The sequence below is a fragment of the Camarhynchus parvulus genome, chromosome 9 (assembly GCF_901933205.1).
Source record: "Camarhynchus parvulus chromosome 9, STF_HiC, whole genome shotgun sequence".
NCBI classification, from domain to species: Eukaryota; Metazoa; Chordata; class Aves; order Passeriformes; family Thraupidae; genus Camarhynchus; species Camarhynchus parvulus.
Window position 1 is genome coordinate 6,642,406 of NC_044579.1, and position 24,059 is coordinate 6,666,464.

Here is a 24,059-nt window from a genome sequence, read left to right on the forward strand (position 1 = left end):
AATCCAGTGTGATGTCTCCTGACAAAGTCCTGGATGCATTAACTACCTTGAGTTTGCCAAGTTTTGCAAACCCGAGGGATTACAAATCCCCCATATATTGTGGCAAACAGAAGAGCAGCACTAGCCTGCCTCTTTCCTGCTTTGGTTCTGTTTTCTCTCTAAGTCTTCTTACCCTTGTCTGCTCTCCCAAGGTTCCCCATCCAGGTGTAGCAGAACTAAGGAGAAGGATTTCTTTTCAGTCTGAACAGGAGAACTGATGTTCAGAACTGAACCAGGCCCAAGCATTTAAGTTACTGTAAGAAGTGAGATAGAAATAGCTGTGCTATAAAACATGCTGTGTACTGACAAAAGTGACTGATTCAAGGACAAGAAGTTTCCACCTTCCCTTTCTCCCAACAGCAGGGAATGCAAAGCCAAAAAGACTCCTGTAGCTACATCTGAATTACTGCCACTTATGGGTGCAAAATACAATGTAAACGTGTAATTTTGCACTACTTAATCCCATACACTTCAGTGAAATACATTTTCTGTAGATGCAATTTTGGAGGGCATTCCTCAGCCTCAAGAGCTGGGATCTCCCCGCACACAGATCTGTAAAGCCCAAGAACAGGCCTGTTCTCCTGCCTCTTTTATTGCTCACACCATGGAGATGGAACTGAAATGCAGTGTGACTTCTGGAAGACAAATATAAAGATGCCATTTCGAGAGAAAACAGCACTGAAAGGAATCCAGCAGATCCACACCAGCAGCACCAGCACCGGCAGTGCCCTGGCTCTGGACTGTGCACGGGCTGTGGCCGTGTCCTCACCTGCCCTCTCCCCTTTGAGGGTGTCCCAGACGTTGCAGTTGAAGTCGTCGTAGCCGGCGAGCAGGAGGCGGCCGCTCTTGGAGAAGGCCACGGAGGTGATGCCGCAGATGATGTTGTCGTGCGAGTACATCATCAGCTCCTGGTCCGCGCGCAGGTCGAACAGCCGGCACGTGGCGTCGTCAGAGCCCGTGGCGAACGCGTGGCCGTTGGGGAAAAACTGCCACAAACGTGGGAGTGAGACACAGGAGTTCAGCACTGAAATATACGCTGGTCATGCTGAGCTGAGCACAGCACAGGATTGTTTCACTAGGCAAAGGCAGAATGGTTTATTTTATTTCTGCTTGTTGGAAGATGCATGTACGCAGCTATGCAAGGGAACACCTCTGGAACAGCACTGGGGACACCTGAGTGACTGGAATTACAGCCAGGCAGCTCCTGAGTGTGCTGTAAGAGCAGTCACAGGGGATGCCACTGACTCCTACAAAATGAAGCAACCCCCAGCTCTGCACATCCTGGCTGAAGTGGAACACAATGTTCCATCCTGAGCCGGTCAGCCAGGCTGGCTCAGCCAAAACAGAAGACTGCAAACAAGCAATTCAATTTCCTAAAAAAATCTATTCCAAATCCGAGTTACTCTCTCAACAGCAATATTGATTGAAATGGGAATGGAGAGAGCCCAGCACATCTCAGGGTTCAGGTCTAAGTATAGGAACTGCATTTCTGTACTGGTCACGTGTTTGGTATTCTCTCAGCCTTAACAATTTTTCATGTTTATCAAAAACAGATGCAGTTTCGACTTAGATTTCTTTCTCTATTTACCAGAGCCTGGATCTTGCAGATCAGAACATAGTGTTACTATGACAGAGGGGAAATATAATCCAGTTTCTAAATATTACCATATTATTCCAGGGAATATTGAATATCAATACTAATTTTAATTGCCTTCCAGAATACTTTGCTGAAAGCTCTTTTTGTTCAATGAAAAAACTTTAAGATAAGGATGCTTGGCTGTGTTGCACCCTCTCAGTATATTGCCTTTATCTACAATTTTCAGTTTTTAACACATTGCCATGCTTCAAAAAGTTTCCCTAGTCCATTCTTTACTTCTTAAAAAAAGTGATGTCTCAGTTACTGAATAAAAACACAGGGGAAACTATTCCAGGAACAGCGCAGTGCATCACAGATAAGGCAATAATAATTCAGTTACAAAGTAGATTGTAAGTTATTACACAACCTTCTCCATTACATACGATTTAACATTCTCTACCCGAACTAATTGATTTTAAATCAAGGCAGCTCAGTAGACTCTAAGCTGAATTCATGCAAATGTAGCCTTTATCCTCCCCCTTTCTTCCCACGTGGAAGCAGGAGGATCACTTACACAAACTGCATTGATGTCTGACACGTGCCCCGTGAAGGACTGCCTGCACATCCCATCGCGGATATCCCAAAGCTTCGAGGAGGCATCGCAGGCGCCCGAGACAAAAGTCCTCATGTCTGGGCTCAGAGAGAGGCTCATCACATCTCCAGTGTGCCCAGTGAACGTGGTGGTCTGCTGGCCAGTTTCTATATCCCACAAAGCACTGCAGATGAAGTTAACACAACATCTGTCATTATTTCAGAGTTCAAATTTTAAACAGAAATTAAGGCACTGTGAGAAAAAAAAGGAAGAAAGAGGGGGTGGGGGAAGGCCAACAGAGCTGAAAAACTCACCAAGTGGTGTCTCCTGAGCTAGTGACAATTTGGTTGTCATCTAGGAAGCGACAACAGGACAAGTATCCTAAAAACAAAACAGTTGTGTAAGGGTTTGACCCAGGAGCAACAACTGAAGGTGAAAATGCAAGAACAGCACCCAAGCTGTCCCACAGAAGCAGAGCACAAGCAGAGCCAGCCCGAAGCAGGGCTGTTTCCCTTGGAGCAGGAGCACTGACCTGTGTGGCCCGGCAGCTCGCGGCTCACGCGCACGTTGCCCTCCCTGGTTTTCAGGTTGTAGATGGAGCAGATGTTGTCCAGGCCCCCGCAGGCCACGTAGTTGCCCGAGGGAGCGTAGGCACAGGTCATCACCCAGGAGGACCTCAGGGGGATGGCGTGCATCTGCAGAGACACTGCTGGCTCAGAGCACACACCAGGGCCACGGGGCACCCCCAGCACCAGTACTTGGGTTTACAGCCCACCACATCCAACCCACTGCATTTTACACACCCACAGCTCCTGGGTGACAGATGCCAGCAGTATCTGCAGGGCAGACTTACAGATTTCAGTACATTATTTCATAGCAAAGCTATCATAAACTTAAACATTTACAAGCTTCGTTTATTCCAGTTAGGATTTCTCTGTCCAACCTTTTTACATCTTTAAACTATAGGTTGTTAGACAGGATGGCTGTCCCCATGGAGACTGCATGGTTTACAGAAGCACAGCTCCACTCCACACTACCTAAGCTTTTCCCTAACAGCTGTTTTTCTTCCTTCTCCTTCCTCTGCCCTCAAACCCAAAGCACTCTTGTAAATTCTGAGGTTGTGTATTTCTATAATTCAAAACCAAGTTAGTTTTAGAAGCAACACCACACAGGCAGAGAGCTACGGCTACTGCACTAGGCGAGTGAGAGTGAAAATGTTACATGTTGTTGTGTAATTAACTATTGCTTCAGAGACACAACCTACAACACATCACTAGGGCTCACCCAGCCATGAAAGGAACAAAAAGAGATTGTCTGAATGAGAAAGGCTACTTTTGATTTTTGATTTGCAATCATGGTAAAAGACAGACACCAGCCCATTCAAACACACAACTTATACATGAATTATTGATAAGGATTATAAATATCTACCTTATTTGTTGTATAACTATCCCAAATAATTAACTTTCCATCTTGAGAAGCACTGACTAGTAGCCTAAATATAAACACAAAATAAAATACATTAATGTAAAACAAACAAAAAAAATCTCAAAATAGACATTCATCATGCATGATTATCAAGTGATTCAAAAGTTTTATAATTTCTTTATTACCCTCTGCTTTTTCCTTTTAATTGATGGGTTGCATTTATTGCAAAGATCTAGATCTCCATATCACCTGACTGAGGAATCCCATGGGGACTCATGATTGAAAATGAACACAAGTGCACAACTCACTAAAAACACATTTTATGAACTCTCCCCACAACTGCTTTCATTATTCATATAACTACACAGTTACACAAAAGCAAATAAGGAATTTAGGCAAAAATAAAACTTGAGAACAGATTCTAGATTAATTCCTCCCTGAAGGACACAATACAGAGCAGACCATGAGGCAGTGTTTACACCTCACCATCAGCTGCTCTCAAGGCAGCAAAACAGAACTCCAAGTTACTTCTCCCACTATGTACAAAATAATCTTTTTTCAATGAAAAAAATTTGTCAGTAAAGTTTTTAAATCCCTACCACAAAAGTTACATAATTATTCCACATTTTGGAATGCACAATTTCCAACATTCCAAAAAATATGCCTCATCACATACTCTCTCTTGCTTAAACAGACTCAAAACCTTAAGTTAAAATTGAAAGAAGGAGAAAGCAAACTGCCTATGGCAAGAACAAGCAAAGCACCTCTTCTCTGAACCCCCCACCAGTGCTGGCCTGTGATCCCCTGCAGGGGCACCAGCTCCACTCCATGAGCTCCCAGGGCCTGACATTAAACTGCAGGTGCCAGTGGGATCCCCAGCCATCCCTGGCAGCTCCAAGGCTCCCTGTACACACCTGGAGCTGGATCCCCAGTGCATGGCACAGATTCTGGCTAAGTGACCTCTGAGCTGACATTAAACTGAAGGTGCCAGGGGGATCCCCAGGCTGTCCCTGGCAGCCCCAAGGCTCCCTGTACACACCTGGAGTCGGATCCCCAGTGCATGGCATAGATTTTGGCTAAGTGACCTCTGAGCGTGCGCCGGGTTCGCATTTGGATTCGACCCACGGAGTCCAGACTTGTTGTGATCTAAAAACAAACCAAACAAACTCCTGAGATACTGGGAACTATTTTTAACACACAAGATAACAAAAATACATTTGAACTTTTGATAGATTATCTATCTTGGCACACGACAAAAACCATTAAAAAATAGGATACTGGTGTACACCCAGCAACACCGACACAAAGAGATTTTACGGACATAACACACTTCACAGTGGCTACAATGAAACTTCAGGAAGTTCTTTTAAAATACTTTTATGTTATACTAAGACTATTTCAGATTATTAAATCTCAAAGTTTTCATTTCAAACCAATAAAAAAATGTTTCAGTATTTACTGCACTGTTACTTTTGAAAGCATGGCAGAACTTTATATGCAAAATAATTTTGTTTCCAAAAAACTGCTAAAAGATATTTATTTAAGTCTTTCTAAATATATTTAATACAATAAACATACTCTACTTAAAAGGTAAACTGGAAGCAGGATCCATTATGATAGTGGTGGGGGGTTGACTGGTTGGGTTTTTTTGCTCTTTTGTTTATTTGGGTTTTTTTGGTGGGGCTTTATACAGTTATTTAAAATTAAACAAACACATTGTACATTTCCAAAGGCTTCTTTCACTTTATTCTTTCAGTTACTGAACAGGAACATGCCAGAGTCACAAACTGGTATTTTTATTTGTTTACCTCTCAAGAAACAGCCTACACAAAGAACAGGAACATACCTGAGCAAGAGTTGTGTCACTACAGGCTTTCCTGGCATCCTGAAACAAAAAATGGAACAAGTTGAATTGGAAAGGTAACACTGAGCATCAGCTGAGAGGGTCTAAAGGAAAAGTAACTCTTGAACTAAATTTCAACACACTCAAAGCCACACAGCACCACCAACTGACATGCCAATATTCCTTCTGTCACCCTAATCTGTTTTATTGTGCTAGGAATCTAAAAAGCAATGGCACACAACGAGGGGTAGTGGAGGAAGAGGGACTTAAGAAAGGCCATGCCCCAGCAGCCTTTGAATCTCCCTTTCTACAGACTATGGGATTCAAAGGCATTTGGAGCCATCCTGAAGTCCCAGTGCCTACCCTGTTCCCTGTACTCCTTCCCTGGGGTGGATGTGCTTGCTCAGGGTGTGCTGAGCACAAGGGAAGAACTGATCCACCTGGAAAAGCAACCACATATTACACAGGATTAGCAAGCTCTGTGCCCAAATTAACCCTCCTGCTGGCCAGGAGAGGCAGGGTGGAAATCAGCAGGCAGGATCCCAGGAACAGGACACACAGCAGGATTACCAAAGCTTAGTGATGATGTACTTGACACAAATTGAAGGGAAACAAATGGCCCAGTGACACCCTCACCCATTTCATGGAATGGGTGGTGCCCAGATCTCCACACAGACACTCCATGGTTTTTTCCTTATCTCAGACTCTATGGACACAGGACTTGTTTCCTGCATATGATTCAACCTGACCTAGAAAACAGACTTGAATTTCATTGCATAATTCAGTCCCACACTGAACTCTGGCACAGGTGAGCTCCTCTGAGCCTACCCTGCAACACAGATTGTGAAAGACCTGGTGTCAGTCACAGCTGTGACTGCACTGCTCTCCTGCAGCTCAGGGCCCTTCCCAGGACACACAGACAGGCATGGCCAGCTTCTCCTTCTGACAAAATGGCTTAAACAGGCTTGAAGTGAGGCAGGAGCTGTGCAGCACAAATTGAAGTTAAAACATCACCAGGAGCAGCCACAGAACCCTCTCAGTTCCTGGAGATTTCTCCACCTTGTGCAACCAGTGAAGCAGCCACCCAAAAACAATGGAGCCTCTTCACCAGCACTTTGTGTGTCCCTCCCAAGTTCAGTCTGTGCAGATTGTTCAGTCTGTCCCTTTGAAAGCAGGAACAGAAACATTTGCTTGCACATTTTGGATCTGTCTCAACAGGATCAGGCTGGGATCTTCAAGTTTTTTCAAGCTCTTGCTTGACAGTTACTTGACATTGCAACTTTAACATTTCTTAAGTGCATGTTTATTTTGACCACCCTTTATAGCTCTCCTCCCAAAAAGCAAGCCTGAGAGTGGATTAAGTCATCTCAACTTATTTTTATAATGTCTGAACTGTAGAAATATTTATAAAATGTTGACGTCTGGAATCAGGAGGGGTTTAAAATACCAGAGCAGCAAATCCCTTAGCACTCAGGACTTATTTCATCCACAGGAAGAAACACACTGCATTTTAAATGACTACTTGTTTGATTGTCCTGAAATAGCTGAAAATGTTCAACATAAAATGAATTTTGAATGCAGTCTGAATGAAACAAAGCTTTTTTGCTCTTTAAGAGCAAGCTATTAGCAACTCCTATATTTGAGGCTAATACTTGCCACACAATTGGCAAAACTGTAGGAAAAGGAGAGACTCAAATATTCTGAAAATATTTTAAGCTCTGCACGAGCTAAACAGGAACAACTGACAGATCTTTACAGTTTGTTCCCATAAAGGAGGAGATCTTTACAGTTTGTTCCCATAAAGGAGGAGTTCTATCATGGAAAATAAGCAGTTCACAATTCTTACTCTGATTTGGTTTCGCAGCTGCTCTGCCTCCTGCCGTAACTGCTCCAGCTCACTCATCTTCTTCAGCCTCTATTTCTCACACTCCACTCGTGAAGAAAACCTGCCAAGAAGAGGGAAAGAGATACTGAAAGTTATTTTTCTCCTCTTTAGAAAACATAACAAAAAACCTAAGAATCTGTGTATATATTTATTTTTATTCTACTTTTAGAAAGGCTTCCAAACAGACATTCCCTTTAGTACACCATGTTAATGAATTTGGCAGGACCTAAGTGATTTCAATTCCTGAATTACCACGAGAAGCAGAATTAAGTGAAGTCTATTTTAAATACAAAAGCAACTGTCAACAGAACCACCCACTGTGCTTTATAGACCTGTTTTGTAGCAGCTCCCTGCTCCTCCGCCCAGAAATCTCTGTCAGGCTGTGCCCCAGGATGGCAACACAGAGCAGAGGCTGCAGGTGCCCCCAGTATTTACCCCTGGGCTCAGCAGGGCTTTGATACAGGTACCTTGCACAGGACATCCAGGGCAGACTTGGTTTTAATTAAAGATGAAATTTTTGAATCCTAGACTACAGCTGAAATAACATTCTCTCCACTTTTTTCTCTTATTTTTTAATGAGGGCAGAACACAATGATCTTTTAATTTCAAAAGCACCCACAGAGTGAGAAGGGATAGAAAAAACCAAACCCTCCCTAAAAGCATCCCTGTGCTGATACAGCCCTCTGCTCCCTAAAGCAGTTGTCATCTGAACAAGGACTCCAAGCCAACTTAATAAAAATATCAATTAACAGTAAGACCACATGCAGGCACACTTTCAGGTTAGTAAGTTTGGTTTTTTTCAAATCAGATTTTTGCATTTGGTTTTTTTCAGCATGTTGAACAAAGTTTCCTCAGGTCAATTTTCAGGTTTTTTATCCCCAGCACAGCAGTGCAGTCAAACACCACTAGAGACCTCTTAAGTCTATTCACACACGTGGAGACTTCAAAATCCTTGCAGTGAAAGCAACATCAGCAAGTAAATTGCTCACAGACAAGCCAGGCACTTATTTGTAATTTTTTCATGACAGAAAATGCACACCAGAAAGGTGATAATAGTGGTCCCATGACATTGTATAAAAAGCAAACACTTCTAGCTGGTAGGAGAAGACAGACAAGTCAGACTACTGCTCACAAAATGAAAATTGAGGAAGGAAGGAAAAGAAGCAGGAAGAAGAACCTATTCAAAATGTTAGTCTATGTTTCCTATTTAGTCCACTGAAAAATGGCCAAAAACCAGAGAAAAAAAGGTCACAGTGTGTCTGGTAAGTTGTAGACCTCTAGGGAAACCCCTTTATTTGGTCTGGCTATTGGTTCTCTGCAGTTCAGTAGTGATGTGCTCTGAAAGACTGACTCTGGAAAGGCTTTTTCCATCTATAAACCACCACACTCACAGATTTAAAAGAGTGAGAAGTTTTGGTTCAAAGCAATTTGTAATAAAATAATCATCCTTGGACTAACAGTTTATAGAAGTGTTTGAGAGCTACAAAGTTGATTGCTTCTCAAGAAGAAAAGTATCTTCACTAATTATCCATCTACTTCCTTTCAATCTCTGCTTCCCACAGGTCTCACTTCAAGTCCATTTCAGAACCAACTCACAAACACACATTGAGTTGGATCATCTCCATCATCCTCAGCAGCGACAGGGATGGTGACTCAGCTCTAACTGGTACTTCCAGCTACATGTAAGCAAAGTGTGAGGTTCACACATTTCCATTCCTTAAACCTGTGCTCTGTTCAACTACAAAGATGCTGTAATTCATATGGGAATTCTCAAGGAGACTTCTCCATTTCCCACTGTGCTCCTTTTTCAGCAGCCCAGACTATTTAACACCTCTGAACGCACAGCAGGCATAACATACAAGCCATCAACACTTGTGTCCAATTTTAAAGATTAAGCATTAAAACCATGACTTTAGCACACACATTAATCACATACCTTCATAGGCTATCAAAAGTTTAATTACAACCTTAATGCCTTTAATGGGGATACCTCTATGAAACATAGCCCCACTTTCAGTTCTGACAGTGCCAAATTAACCTTTTCAGTATGATTTTCCTTTTTTATTCCAGAACTTACTGAAAGGTAACACAGACAAAACAATGGTCTCAAAGGTCTAAAGCCAGCCAGCCACGCTGCCTGCCAATGCTTAGCAGTCTTGTGTGCTATTTTTAACAGGAGATGAAGATTCCTAGCAGGGAAGTTGATGTATCTCCAATTTTCTGAGAAGGGAAGTCAGCTTCTGCCCTGTGCTGTGCCACACACTTCAGTGCTCTGCAGACAATCACTTCAAATTCTCACAGAGAATTACTGATCATAAAGAAAGTGACATTATTCACAGCTGGAAGCATGCATGGCCGGTCAGAAGCACCCAAAGTTAGGGTATTTTTCTATTCATAGGTAAAGCTGTCATCAGATTTGAGAATAGGCTGCAGCACTGCACTGGCATTCAAACACCATCAGTAACAATTCTTTACATAAAATTAATGTTAATTAATGTCACTCCTATCAGCACTGTTCACCACTAATGCCATTTCTGCACCAAGCTGCACCAGCAGCTGCACAGCTGTTAAACTTCACAACTTTAAATTGTGTCACACTTCTCCAAGTTCCTACACGGACAAACTCCAGAAGCCTCCTCACTCACCCACGTCTTTAGTTTGAAAATAATTCTGAAGTGAATAAAAGGATAATGATCCTTCACATTTTTGAAAGAAACTTTTAGCAGTGGCAGAGCCCTAGCAGCACCAGCATGTGCTAAACCTGCAAAGCCTTAAACATCACTGCTCAGTAGAAATGTGTCAGTGGTTCAAGGTCAAGCTGCACCTCAGTGAGCAGAGAGCTGCCTTCAAACCAGCACACACTTCCACTAAATCCAGGCTCACTTTAGAACTGGTTCACTCTAGCTTTAAGCATTAAAGTTCCTTTCCAGTACACAGCATTTGAACAACTAACTCTGAGATATTAAGCTATGTACAAACACCAAGATACTACAGTAAACAAACTAAGTGCAGTTCAACTATTAAATTGAAGTGTATCCAACAGTGCTGCACTGCCTGGCAGCAGCTCCCAATGCAAAGGCCTGTGTGTTCAGATCATGCCCACCATTAAGTATTTAGCAGAACTGAGAGAAAGATGCTTCCACTTGGCATTTTTACATTTTTTTCAAGCACTATTTTCATGTGCCCACAGGAAGCTACAGAAATTGAGTGGGTAGGGAAGAAGCTCTCACAATGCATTTCCAGATTCACACCAACTCTGCGAGCAGCATCTCTGAACTCCTGTGGGAACATCTTACTGATGTCACCAGACTCACAACTCCAACACAGGAAGATCAGCACATGCTTGGAAGCTTGGAACTCGTGGATGTATCTGTGTCTGTTTTAATACTTCTGATGCTCCAGCAGTATGGTTGAAGAGAGGTAGTGATGTGCAAAGACCCAGACTAGATTCACTTGCTGTAATATTGTTTCTAAGCCTACCAGTGAGGTGAGCAGTGAAGCACAGAAGAACACAGAACTGAGAAGCCTGGCAGCACGGCAAAGCAGAGGCTGCATCCTACAAATCTGTCCTCACTGCAGAGAAGCAAGACACCATCACATCCTTGAAGGGTGCTACCAGGCATCAGGTAAACAACTTAGCAAAGCCATCAGCTCTTGTACTGGTAGAAAGAGCGAGTGAGTGAGGATTCCTCCTGCCATCTCAGGAGACTGGGGGTAATGTGATGTCTACCTCCCTGATTTATCCACAGTTTTAATAAATGTTGAATCAAAAAAAATATTCTGAGTTTGCCCAGATGCAGAATACTTGTGGGATCTGCTTTTCAGCACTCAGAGGTAGCACCTCTGATGAAAAAGGTCAAATGCTTCTCTTCAAATACAACTCATGATGTGCACCATGAACTATGAACAGTTCCACCTGCTGAGGCCTTGAGGCAACAGGACAGGGAAGAACCTTTCAGCACCTCTGGTAGCCAAGGGTGGCACTGCAGGACACCCAAAGCAGCAGGAAATGGAGCCAAGGACACGAGGTGCCTCCATCAGAAGCAGCAGCACAGGGAGCTTGGGGTACCAGGGAGGCACATCCCTGCCCTCAGTCATCTGTAGGCTGAACTGCACTCAGTGCAACTTCTCCTCAGACTTCTACAAGTGAATTTACTGATACCAAAATAAAGTGCCTCCCAAGGCAACGTATTAACTAAGTCAGATTGCACAGCATATCTAGTGCCAAGAAAGCCACTGCTAGGCTTGAGCTCTCCACAGATAAATTACTCCTTACACTATTCCTGATTCAGTAGCAGCATCATTTGCTAAGAGTTTAATTCTTCATTATACAGGCAGGCAGTGACAAATTACCCCAGGGTCTTGTCTCCAAAGCACTCTCTCTGTAACCTGTGGACTCAAAACCTTGTGGCTGGAAAAACACGATATTCTCTGCAAGAGTTACTAGAGAAGTGTAAATATGCCCCTCCCCACAACAAAGGTTTGCTATTTCCGTGCCAAATATATAGAGATTAAAGGGACAGCAAAAAGAACAGTCTGTTTGACTGGATTCTTAAGAGCTATCAGAGAGTTATTTAAGTAAGAATTTCATTTTGTATAAAAAAAATCAGTCCTTTAGAACTGAAACAAGTGCTTACCTACATGTATCAATCTCAGGTTTCCAACTCCTATGCAGTATGATCTCAAAGTGATCAAGAGACAGGAGGAGAAAGGAGGTTCCACGTGGCTTTCATGTGATCATCCCTACCAGTGACCACACAGGTGGCTGAACATAAGGAATGCCAACTACAGCACTACTAAATATAGGGGAAAGACATCAAGAAACACTCCAGCTCTCTCAAGGGAGACACACTGATAACTCAGACACTCAGGCTGTGGACAATGAGTTCTGGCTCTGGAGCTGAGCCCTGCCAGCACACACAGACCAACATTTTACATAGTCAGGATGTGCCAGAGAAGATTTTGATTAAACATTGCTTCATTTAGTGACACCAAATTAAATTGGGCACCTTTGTCCAGTCATTTATGTCTCCCCAAAGCCATGAATAAGAGAAGAACAAAAAGAGGATCTTACAGCCTGAAGAGAATGGATTTGACATATTCAAAATCTACAAACTTGGACACAGTGGACAAAGCCTTATATCAAGTGAAATCTCTGCCTGCACAGCAGTAATGCAAAGTAAATGCATTAATGCTGTGCTGCAGTTACATACCTTCATCTACAGCAACTATCTCAGGTGGAATTTTACATAATGTATTTTCTATGGTAGAGCTGTTTGAGAACCACACATACACTCAGCTCTGCACTGAGGAAAATGAAACATTTCTGGCTTTTTTTACTATACCTTGGGCCTATGCTGCCTCTCCTTTGTTTCTCAAAGACCTTTCCAGCTATCCATTCTCCCAAGCTTCCTTTGTTCTGACTTGTAGCAGTACTGCATCAATAAACAAAGACAACAAAGCAAAGAGCTTTTATATTGGTCAACTAATACTTGAATCCCAGGAGAATAATGCTGGGATAAGTTGAAATAAGAGCATGTAAGGGCTATAATTGCCCCATTGTATACCTTGGTCTTTATCTCTCCTCTCAAACCTCTTCAGTGCATCTCCCGCCTTTCTTTATGTTCAATGTATGTTTTGAGGAGTGCACTAAATGCAGAACATCTTACACACACCAGTCAAGTAAGAAAATAATGGTTATTCCCTCAAAAAAAAAAAAGGTTACAATTGAGAAAATAAGCCTGGAAATCCTAACTCAATCTTTTCCTTAAGATTTTTCTATGTTCATTTTGTCAGAAGGAATGAATTGCCGCTCTGATTTCCGATCCCCAGGCAGATGCAAGGAGAGCTCTGCCGTGCTCAGGGCCTCTGGTCTCCCCAAGAAGAAAACAGGAAGCAGCCTGGGTGTGACCTCGCTCGCTGAGGTCAGTGCTATTGTTGCACTTCTGCAGATTTTGGAAGTGTTTTAAAGTGATATGTCTCCATTATAGCTTTGGTACAAAAACAGGAAATAATCAACCAACGCCTCTCGAGAGGAAGAGTATGAGCAGAACTTTCTTAAACACCCATTCCTCTAAGAGAGGCCATCCCCAATTCCAAGGGACCAATGGATGTGTGCGCTCAGAAACTGCATGGACAGCTGGGATGGGGAGGTCACAAGAGAGACTCCAGCAAACCGGGATTGAAGTCTCCTCCTGGTGTGCTCACATGCCCTGAGCAGCCACACCAGGAACACAACCCCACCCACCAACCGGGTGGCACCAGCACTTTCAAAGCAACAAATATCGCTCCTTCCTCCCTTCTCCAAAACACCTCAGACCCACTCATCACAAAGAGCAGAAATATGTGCCATTTTACACACACGTACACACTCAGCCAGGGATTTTAACAGGACTTGGAAATAAAGCCTGCCACATCAAAACACTTCTATACACCACAAGAACTACTTGGAGTTATGAACAGAATTTAAACCTCTGCATTTGCCTTCAGACTTGAGCTCTGTGAACATCACCCAGGAGTTTTTCAGCCAGAGGGGAGCAGAGGCAGCAGCAGCTCCAGCACATCCCGTGGTGCTGCTGTACCTCAAAGCCATCGCTTGGCTCAGAGAGGGAACCCACAAGGGCCAGGCTGGAACTGGGGCATCTTCAACGTCCCCTTCCAACCCAAACCACTCTGTGGTTCCACAGGACCAGCCCCAGCACACCAGGGCACGGCCCATGTTGGTTTTGGTGACTAGTTTGATGATGGTTTCCATGGAGGACAAATAGACCAACAAACACTGACCTTGTTGACAGCAGTCACAAAACAGACAAAGGAAATCAGTTTAGAAATTGAAGTGATTCTTAAGTTTACTAGTAAAAAAAAAAATTGCTGACTTGAGACTGTTACCCTTCACTTGGCTGACAGCTCATGAGACTGGTTTCTTAAGCTCAGAGATATGAGAGTTTATTTCTAAGACCCAGCTGAAGTCTAAGCCAAGTATATTCATAAAACACATACAGAAAGGCCTTACTCTCCTTAACCCACATATTCTAAATTCTAGAAAAAAAGCCTCAAGAAAATTCAGTGTTAAGCTTAAGGCTGAGAAAAGCACAGGAAGGAAGGAATTTTTTAGTCATGAATATTTCACAGTCCAACAGTGATTTTTCCAAAATTAACATTCTTGCATCTTATATTCATTATGTTCATTTCCAGGTCAAAATGTTTTGGTACATAAGCACAGATTTATTTTTATCACACTCCCTGCAAACAGAACTACATGTGAAATTCAAATGATCTTGTCTTTAGTGACTGTAATAATGATTCTGCAGTAAAAACTTGGTTCACTGACCTCAGGACACTCCATCACTGAACAAATTATTATTGGTTTTGCAATTCAAAACATGTAAGAAATGGCAAGAAAGATCTTAATGAAGCAGAAAGATACAACCCTAAGTAAGAAGACAGAGATGGTTCCAGTCCAATTTCTTCCTTGGGGACAGACAGGTGGAAACACATATGGAGTGAGCTGTGGGCTTTTGTCTCTTCCAATACCCAGCCATACCCAGAAGCCATTTTAACATTTTAGTAGGAAAAGTGTACTGCAGAGTGACAATTCAAAGTCATTCTGAAAGACCCTCATTTGCATTTAAATCCATCTCTAAGCAAGTTTGACTTTGGATTTTTTTAAGGGCTAATGCATTGGTATTTACTGAAGTGGCATCATGTAGGGCCATGCAGTGCTATGCATATAAAATCTGGTCTGGCACCTACAGGCACAAAAGATTACTGAAGCAGCCTCCTGTTATCTGAGAGTGAGCAGACTGCACAGCATGCATAAAAAGCACCAAGTGCACAGAAAATTTGAGGTTTAAAATCAACGGAGAAGATACACATTAAGAGAAACTATAGTGTCTACAGGAAAAGTGCCTCCATTCATCTCAGATGACTGTTCACTTGCCTGCAATAATTTCTGGCTGACAGTTTTTGCAAGTGGAGCATTCTCACTCTCCTGAGGAGCAGAAAGCCCAGCAGTACCAGTTACACACACACACTATATCCTTTCAGATGTACCATCAGAAGAAGCCATGCATTTGATGGATCCATGGTCCCCAGCCCCTTCCCTCCTCCCCATCCAGCCCTCCCTTGGTACCGCAGTCACAGCGAGGCTTTATGTGCTGCTCATCCCACAGCTGAACACAGCTCACAGCTGCACCCTTTCACTGCACAACGAGGCAACATAAACATCTCAGCTTTTTTTAATACCAATTATCCAAAGGGCAAATAAAACTACTGCCCTCAGGTCTCACTTTAATTTTGCTTTCAGTTTACAATACATTTCTGGTCAATTACTTGTGATTTGAAGCCTTGAAAATTAAGTTCTCTTCCAGATTAGAGTTCAGGCTACCTTCTAAAAAATATTTCTTTGAGATTCACAGTTATATGATGCATATACTTCAAAAAAATCTACCAAAAACCTCACACTACAGAATGATCAGAAATCCAATGCTAGGAAGTAAAAACCCCCTGTACTGTTTTGTCACCCCTTTTACTGCAAATACAGGATTAAGAGCACATAGGCTGTGTAGCCACTTCTGGTACCATTTGTGATGAGACTGATTAATCTACAATCCTTGGAATTGCTTTTTATGTTTCTCAAGCAGCAATGTCTGTTTTCAAACAGCCACTTACTAAAGAAGATACAACATCCAATACTGAAGAAAGAAGTTACATTAAGGAAAACAGTAGCACTGTGTTCCTAATTATCTCCACACTTGCAGGGTTCTCAAAACAAAGGCTGTCTTTGTAGAAATAATTTTTAACTGGTCCAAAGTCAGAAATTACCTATCTGCCTGGAAAGAAAATGGCCCCAGATTAAGTTCCTAACAGAAGAGGATAAAAGAGAAACAAAATGCTGCTGCAAAGAAATACAATATTGATTCCTACCTGTAGTAGTCTTCCACAAAGTGTAACTTTTTTATTTTTCATATGAAAACTTTTTTATGAACACATGATGCTCACTAGGTTATAAATAGCAGAATTCCCCTCTGGAGACAAAGCCTAAGGTTATAGACAGGAATAATGAGTCAGGCAGCATGGTCAGGAGAGAGCCCAAGGCTCCACAACCTGCTTTGCTCAAGGGTCTTTCCAATCCACTGGAACTTCTGTTGCTGGAAATGCTCCCTCCATGTCTCAGTCCTGGTCAGGCAGGTCAGCAGCTCAGCTAAATCCATCTGTTCCAGCCCTCACCAGAGAGCAGACACTGCTCCTGGAAGCCTTTTGGGTTTAAGGTTTGAGACATGCATTCCACCACTCGAGTTTTTCTCAGCAATGGTGACTGATGGATTGGTAAAAGAGTCTAAAGATTCTCGAGCTCCTGCTCAGCAGCTCCACACCAAGCACAGAGATCCCTGACTCAAAGAAAAGACAAACAGAGGCACAGCTCTGAAACTCTGCAGCAGTTCAGCTGTTTGCTAAGGCTGATGAGCTTTCAGCTCATCCTGTCACAGTTATCAGAGCACTACAATTCAGGACCATGAGGTTTCTGTAGAGACTGAGAACAGAGAATTCCTTGAGCTTCTGACGCAGCACCACCAGGAAAAGCCAACTTTCTTCACTCCATCCCTTCTCAAAGTGCATATTTGGCTTTTGATGCCCATCTATCTACATTTGAAAGAATGTCTGACAGATGAGGAAGAAAAAAAAAGCATTAATCACTTCCCATCTTCAGCTACCTGACCTTCCAAATTAGCTGCTTTTTCCTAAAGTGTGGGCAACCACAGTGAAGCACTCACATCATCAAATACTCATCTACAGGACATTTACTCTGGACTAGAATTTTTTTTATTTGCTGTATAAAAAGAAATAAATAATCCAGCTCCCTCTATTGGGATGCTTCCAAGACAAAAGAGGAGTTTCCCCTTTTCTGATGCCTATCTTAGAAATTAAGATTGTGTTTGTAGCACTAAAGCCACAGTTTTATTTCTGGGCCATCTTATTCTCCATACTTTCAATTAATTTTGTATTTAGACACCTTGTATTAAAACTAATTGAAAAAGCAATGAAGAAGTTTCTTGTCCAACAAGTGTCAGTCAGTGAGACTGAAAATAGGCAGTGTCCTATAAAAAGCTGTAACACTTCCCTGTGGACCACCGCTCCTCTCCCTGAGATTGTCAGCAGCACCCAACCCCCCTGCTGTGTCCTTCCTACCATTCAATGGAAGGAACATTGCACTAACCTCATGATTAATTTCATGAAATTCTAGGGCATCTGGACTTCATGCTGTCATGGAAACTTTGCTGTGCTGTTTTTTAAACTCTGCTTTATCGTGCCTAATGTTGAGATTCCAACAAAACTTGATCTTCCCATCAGCACCGTGCAAAAGCAAAGGGAAGGGCTCCAGGCTGCCTCCTCAACAGCAGCACAAGATAAACACAAGGTCCTAAACCTAATTCATACCTTCTGGGGGTGAGAGAAATCTCTTATAGAATTTAACTACCTAAAACCTAGTGTACTCCAATTTACTAATTTTTAGTACTGTGACATTACATTGCACTGTCAAAATCTTTAAGTCAAATCATCAACACTGACCAAAATCACTAGGTACACACTAAATTTAGTGTGAGAAATTGGATTTTGACAGGCATGACATCTATACAGAGAATCTAAATACTTTTTTCAGCTTAGTAACAACTAAGCTCAACTTAAATCAAGAACTGAAAGAAGAAAAATGTCTTCCTTTTCCAAGCTAGGAATAAAACTGTTTTGTATGAACAATCACCTAAAGCAACCAATTATGACACAAAGGGTCACCAGAAAAATACTCAGATCAAATATTTCTTTTAAACAGACCAATTTAAATACCACAATAGATCATAAAAGAGCATCTTTAATTTTAGTGCAAGACTTTAAATGCAGACAAATAGCACACAAATCGCATTTCAATATATAAACATAAAATTAGACAAGTGACATTTATGTCAGAAATACTACATATCAGGAATACCATATACAAAAAATAATCCAACAAGAATTAAATCATCAGGTTATCCTGAAACTGCTTGGATGCTCTGTGCTAGACTAGATGCTGACCACCTGAATTAATGCCTGCATGATGAAAACAAACCAGGCAGGTCCAAGAGTTCCCACTGCTGATTGCAATGAGGTGATTTGTCCTTGTAAAGCTGCCAAGAGAGTCACTGCAAGCAGCTCCAAGACCAATCTCATTTAAGAAGCACATTCAATCCTGGGATTGATTTTATGATTGCATTTTGTTCTCCTCCCCACCCCATTTGAAAATTAAAACCTTATAAAATAATTTCAATGTTAACATTACTCAGCTCTTTTAATGTTTCAAAACAATGGGATTCACAATGACTCAAACAGTTGGCTTACACTGAAAATCCATATGATTAATATTTGTCCGAGGTCTAATGTAAGAAGGAGGGGGAAAATAGCTCCTGCAAATTGTCAAACCTGTTTTGCCCCAAAGAATTAATTTTATGTAACAGGTGGCACTTGAGAGTGCCTTTTGCTCTACAATATAATCGGGCACTTCCATCTTTCCAGTTTAAGCCCTTTTGGAAGGCAAGAGATTACAAGAGTTACAGTAATTGAATCAAAACCTGGCTTGGTGTGTGTCAGCATTTCACAAACTTTTGGAAGCCCAGACACCTTAAAGGAAATGAAACCATCTTCAATGAACTGCCTAAGTATTTGCCAGCCAGAGTCCATCTGCAGTTGTGTTAATTGGGGCTTTCATAAACCCTCAGCCCAGCTTTCTCTCTGGCACTGCCCCTCAGTGACTCAGTGATTTATCTGCACACCCAGTGCCACTGGTGGCACCCAAGCTGACACTCACTCAAAGCATCCCCCAGCTCTCCTCTTGCTCTTCTGGTTCAGGCTCTCTGCAAAGCCACCTCTGCTGTCCAACCACTGCTGAAGACATGACCCCACACCTGAGCAGTGCCATCCTTTAATTAAATCTGCAGCTCAGGGCAGCCCTACTCCTGTTCTCCAGAAAGCTCCATGAATCCCTCTGCACCAAAGCACAGCCTCGAGAGAACAGCACACATTCTGTGTTTTTCAGGAGCTGTAGTTCTTTGCTGTAGTTCTGTTTCAGATCTTTCACGTAAATTCTATTACAAAACTCTGGGTTGCAAAACACAAGAGTTGCATACAAGAACAAAACAATAACAACTAAATTTAATTACACACTTCCGAAGATGAAGTAAGTGACAGGTTTGCATCCAATTAGAATAGAGAAAAAAATTGGTGGAACTTAGAAAATGTTTTCTTGATTAGCAATACTATGCATACTTTCTAAACAGTCAGTTCCAGGCACTGGGGAGCTGCATTAATCTGAGCACTGATATTTCCAGACAGTGCTAAGTACAAAACACAATCACTGCATTATCACTGTCCCAAAGTATTTACCTTCACTGCACGTCAAGCTCAGAGATTCTGAATTTCTTACTAGTTTGATAAGACATTCAAAGTCACTTCTGAGATATAAAAAAAACTAAATTACTGTCTTCAGTAACACAATAGTCATAAATTAAAGGCTCTGTCAGAAAAGAAGAGTAACTCAAGAAGATCCCTTCTCTAGATACTGTCAGGATTTTTTACTTGTATTTCATATTCACCTTCAAAATCTTATATTCATAAATTTTGTGCCATTTTTCTTAATGGTCCAGGAGAGAACTACACAGTTCTGTACTCAAAACTACTTTTGCAAGGTTTTCTGGTTAGGTTTTTGAGTCCTACATTGCTCTTTAGAAACCTGAAAATTAATTAAACACAAGATGTATCAGTCCTCAACTGAGAAACACAAAAATACAGTTGAAATTTTCATTATCTAATATAAATATAACACGACATTTGCAGCCAACAATTTTTTATTTAAGATTTAAATGACCTGAGCAGTTAATCAAGACCAACTTTCCAAGCACTCAGGAAAGGGCTGAAGTAGATAAAACAGCAGCTATTTGCTGTAGTACTTTAACAATACAGAAGAGAGAAAACAACATCTGTAACCTGAAACTCAATTTGTTTCATGACTGACAGGTGAAAGGTATACACTATATGCTATTATAGCAGCCTTAGTTCTCAGCCTATTAAATCTGTACAACTCATCTGCATTATCCACTGTGAAAACTGATTATTTTAGAGAAATAATAATTGAAAATACAGTTTGCCAGAGCAGACACACAGCGAGACATTTCCATACTCTTACAATCTCCCTCATTTCCCTAGCCCCCTTCTTCCAAGATAACATCAGTCTGTTCTTTGGAAGCACAAATTAACTTCACCACAGCTATCATGCTTAGAAATCACAAACAAACACTGCAAAAAACCCACTGAAGATTCCCATCCCATTAAGAGACTTTCAGGACTGTGTGTGCTTGTCATGTGGTTTGTTTCATCTTAATTTGTTGATATAGTTATTATTCTTGTTAGCACAGCTCCAGACTTCCCCCAGCTCTAACCAGCAACTACATCTCCTGCAGCTGACACTCCACTGCCAGGTTAGTGACCATCTTTGACATCACTTCCCATATTTCCAACACAAGTCAGGAAGCAGCTTCAGGTTTTCCTCTGAACACTCCCATGACTTTGCAGACTCATGTCCCTGCTATTCCTACAGAACAGTTTTCATCTCTCCCCGGGTTTTACAGGCTGGTACCTGTCTCCTCTCTCTGCACCATTTTGTCATTCTTTCCCCTTCCTTCCTCAGTCCCCTCCACCCAGCAGAGGAGCATCCACTCCTCTGTTGCTTCAGAAACTGATTATACCTAATTAAATTAAACACTTTTATCCTCAGCTCATACTCAGCTTTGAGATTTACCCTGCTTCTATTTCAGAACTGAAAACCATCCTGGAAAATCATGTACTTTCCAAGCTACAATAACCAGCCTAATAAAAGACAACATCCTCAACTGTGTAATTAACAGGAGGGAATGGATCACAGGTTTATTCTGCATTAGTTCAGATAATATTGCAGGATAAACTACTCTACCACATCTACAGCTGGTAGCAATCTGGATCCTTTTCACAATTTCCAACAGAAATCAAACTAAAAATTAACGAAGACGATAGCCTCAGCAACAAGTGCAAAATTAAAAAAGAAGATTCAAAATAAATCTGGATGGGGAAACGAGCAATACCTACGAAGTATGACACGAAAAGGATCTAATGACTTTGCACTTTTCCTAAAGACGGGGAGCACCTTCCGACTCACCTTTGCCACAACAGTCACACAAGGCACGCAAGTCACAGCCAGAGCCGATTTACGGAGTGCTGAGCCCCGAACCGAGTTGTGCTGCTCTAGCCGGGCACAGACCCGAGAGCGGAGCTCCCCCGGCCCCGGAGCCGCCGGGCGCCGCCCGCAGCCCACACTGGACGCAGGGCCGGGCCCGCCGATGCTGCCGGGCTGGCGGGAGCGCTGTGCCCCGGCCGGCCCTGCCCGCCCGGGCTGCCCCCGACCCCCGGCAGCTCCTCCTCGGCCGGAGGGACCCGCGGCGCCCTCACCCCGGTGTGTCACCGAGCCGGGCCTGGCGGCACCGGGGGTCGCTGCCCGCGCCCCGCCCGCTGCTCACCTCCAGCCCGGGGTACGGAGCCTCTCCTTCCCTCCGCACCCCCGTCCCCGGGACTCCCTCGGGGGACGCTCCGCGGCCCTGCCCCGGCCCCTCCCTTCCCCGCGGAGCCCGGGCGCCGCGCCCGCGCCCCGGGACGGGCGGGACGGCACCGGGTGATGGTGATGCCGCCCGCCCGTCCCGCCGCTCTCGGCGGACCCCGGGACCGCGCCCTCGCTCCGCGCCCGCCCCGACCCCTCTCTCGCGGGGCTCTCCTGCCCGGGGCTTCACCTGCCGGGGTCTCACGGCGCTGGGGCCGCTGCCGGCGGCGCCGCCCGAGCCCTGCCTGCCCCCCACCAGCGCTGCGGTGGTGCCGCCCATGCCCCCCCGGCGCCGCGGATGGGGCCGCCCAAGGGGCGGGGCGGGCGCGGCGCTCCCGGGCGGCCCCGCGGGGGCAGCGCCGGACGCGGCACCGGGACCTCCCCGGGACCCTCCCCGGGACCGGCGAGCCCGAGCCCGCCCCGCTGGGGCCGAGCCCGTCCCTGGGCTCCGCGGTGCAGGCGGGAAGCGCACTGAAGCCTCCCGCCCGCCCGCAGTCCGCGGGAGCGGCCGGCGCTGCCGCCGCGCCGGGAAGCTCGGCCCGCGGCCCCACGCGGCCCCCGCCCGGCCGAGGCTCCCCGGCCCCGGCGCGGCGAGCGGAGCCGCGGGGGACCGGGCACCGCCCTGAGGCGGCCGCGCGGAGCCGCGGGGGGCGGGCGGAGCCACCCGGCGGCAGAGCCCGGCCGCGGGGACATCCCCCGGGCGGAGGTACCTGCAGTGTCCGGGCGGCCGCGGAGCGCGGTGTCACCGAGCCGCCGCCATGGCGCTGCTGGGGCGGGAGCGGCTCCGCCCCGCCCGCATGGACCGGACAACGTGACGGGCCGTTGCCATGGCAGCGCCGCGTGACGTCAGAGCGCGCACAGCGCCACGCCCCCTGCGGGCGGAGCTTCTGTCACCCCGCGTGTGCAACCGTGAGGGACGGGACACGGGGCGTGGGGACACTGAGGGTGACAGCCGTGAGGGACGGGACGCAGGACATGGGGGGACACTGAGGGTGACTACACCTCTGGGTCTCCCCTGCTCCCCTGACCCTGGTGGCACAGGGACACCTGTGCAGAAGCAGAGCCTCAGCACAGCCCTAGGGCACAGCCCTGCTCAGCCCCCCAGCACCAACCATGGCACCCTTGCACCCTCCATCTCCTCAGCACCGCTCTGCCACGCCCTCAGCAACACAAACTGTCAAATTTTTGCAAAATATTTTCCATGAGTAGCAAAACCTCTGTGAGTAAAGCAGTCTTTGAGCTATTAGTGTGTTACTGATACATGGCTCAGTGTTAGTGACAGCACGTGCTGGAACATACAGTACATACTGTAATGAAACAGCTCATTGCTTACCCTAAATCAGCCTTAAAAAACATGCACATTCCCTAACTGACTCAAACCTATGATTTTAATAGCTCTGTCCTGGTTGCAAAGTCTGTGTTGTGCTTCCCTGTGCTGCAATACATCTGTCTTCCATTTATCCAAAGGACAGATGCCATTCAGCAATGTGTTTACTTTGCATTTAATGAGTGATCACACAGCAAAAATCAACAAGGAACAAGTTTGATTTTGTTGGACCGTACTTGAGGAAAATACACTTGTCTCAGAGTCACTCTATCACCACATAAGTAATTTAAATTTTTATAAAGGGGAGAAACTGGTGCAAGGATCTCCCTTAAAATATGCTTGTCCCCTTACATTCTTCCTAATACAATCTTCAGAACCGTGAGGAGTGGTTACTGACAAGATACCATCCCAGAATGAGCGCACCATTTCACTTCTGTTTTCAAGCAGCTCTGGAAAATAACAGCAAGGAAAGCCCTAGAAAAGTTCAGATGGTATTTGGGTAGTTACATATTATTCAATTATCAGGTTTTGTCCTTCCACTGCTAACTAAACATTTAAAATTACATAATTTATCCTTATGACTCATTTGGGAGACAGGGAAGATTCTTCAGTTGCAGGCAGTGAAAAGGAAGCATGGACAGGGTTCTCCACCGGGGAACTCACCCACAGGGGTGGCACTGATGTGGCTGTGGTGGTCCAAGGCAAACAGCAATATC

The 24,059-nt window shown here is 44.3% G+C and overlaps 1 protein-coding gene across 4 annotated transcripts in view; it reads right to left on the reverse strand.

Annotated features, from left to right (window-relative positions):
- The window catches only part of GNB4 (G protein subunit beta 4), a 54,609-nt gene that overhangs the window by 5,148 nt on the left and 25,402 nt on the right, over positions 1 to 24,059 (reverse strand). The window contains exons 1-9 of one of the 4 annotated variants that reach the window (XM_030954864.1): positions 22,727 to 22,862; positions 7,325 to 7,424; positions 5,482 to 5,520; positions 4,675 to 4,781; positions 3,639 to 3,702; positions 2,740 to 2,902; positions 2,522 to 2,588; positions 2,190 to 2,391; positions 809 to 1,025 (exon numbers count right to left, since the gene is read on the reverse strand). In XM_030954864.1, the coding sequence (XP_030810724.1) occupies positions 809 to 1,025; positions 2,190 to 2,391; positions 2,522 to 2,588; positions 2,740 to 2,902; positions 3,639 to 3,702; positions 4,675 to 4,781; positions 5,482 to 5,520; positions 7,325 to 7,381 (916 nt within the window). In that variant the 5' untranslated portion in view covers positions 7,382 to 7,424; positions 22,727 to 22,862. Of the gene's footprint in view, positions 1 to 808; positions 1,026 to 2,189; positions 2,392 to 2,521; positions 2,589 to 2,739; positions 2,903 to 3,638; positions 3,703 to 4,674; positions 4,782 to 5,481; positions 5,521 to 7,324; positions 7,425 to 21,939; positions 21,963 to 22,206; positions 22,273 to 22,726; positions 22,863 to 24,059 lie in introns of those variants that run through there. The other 3 variants (XM_030954865.1, XM_030954868.1, XM_030954866.1) reach the window with 3 other exon arrangements.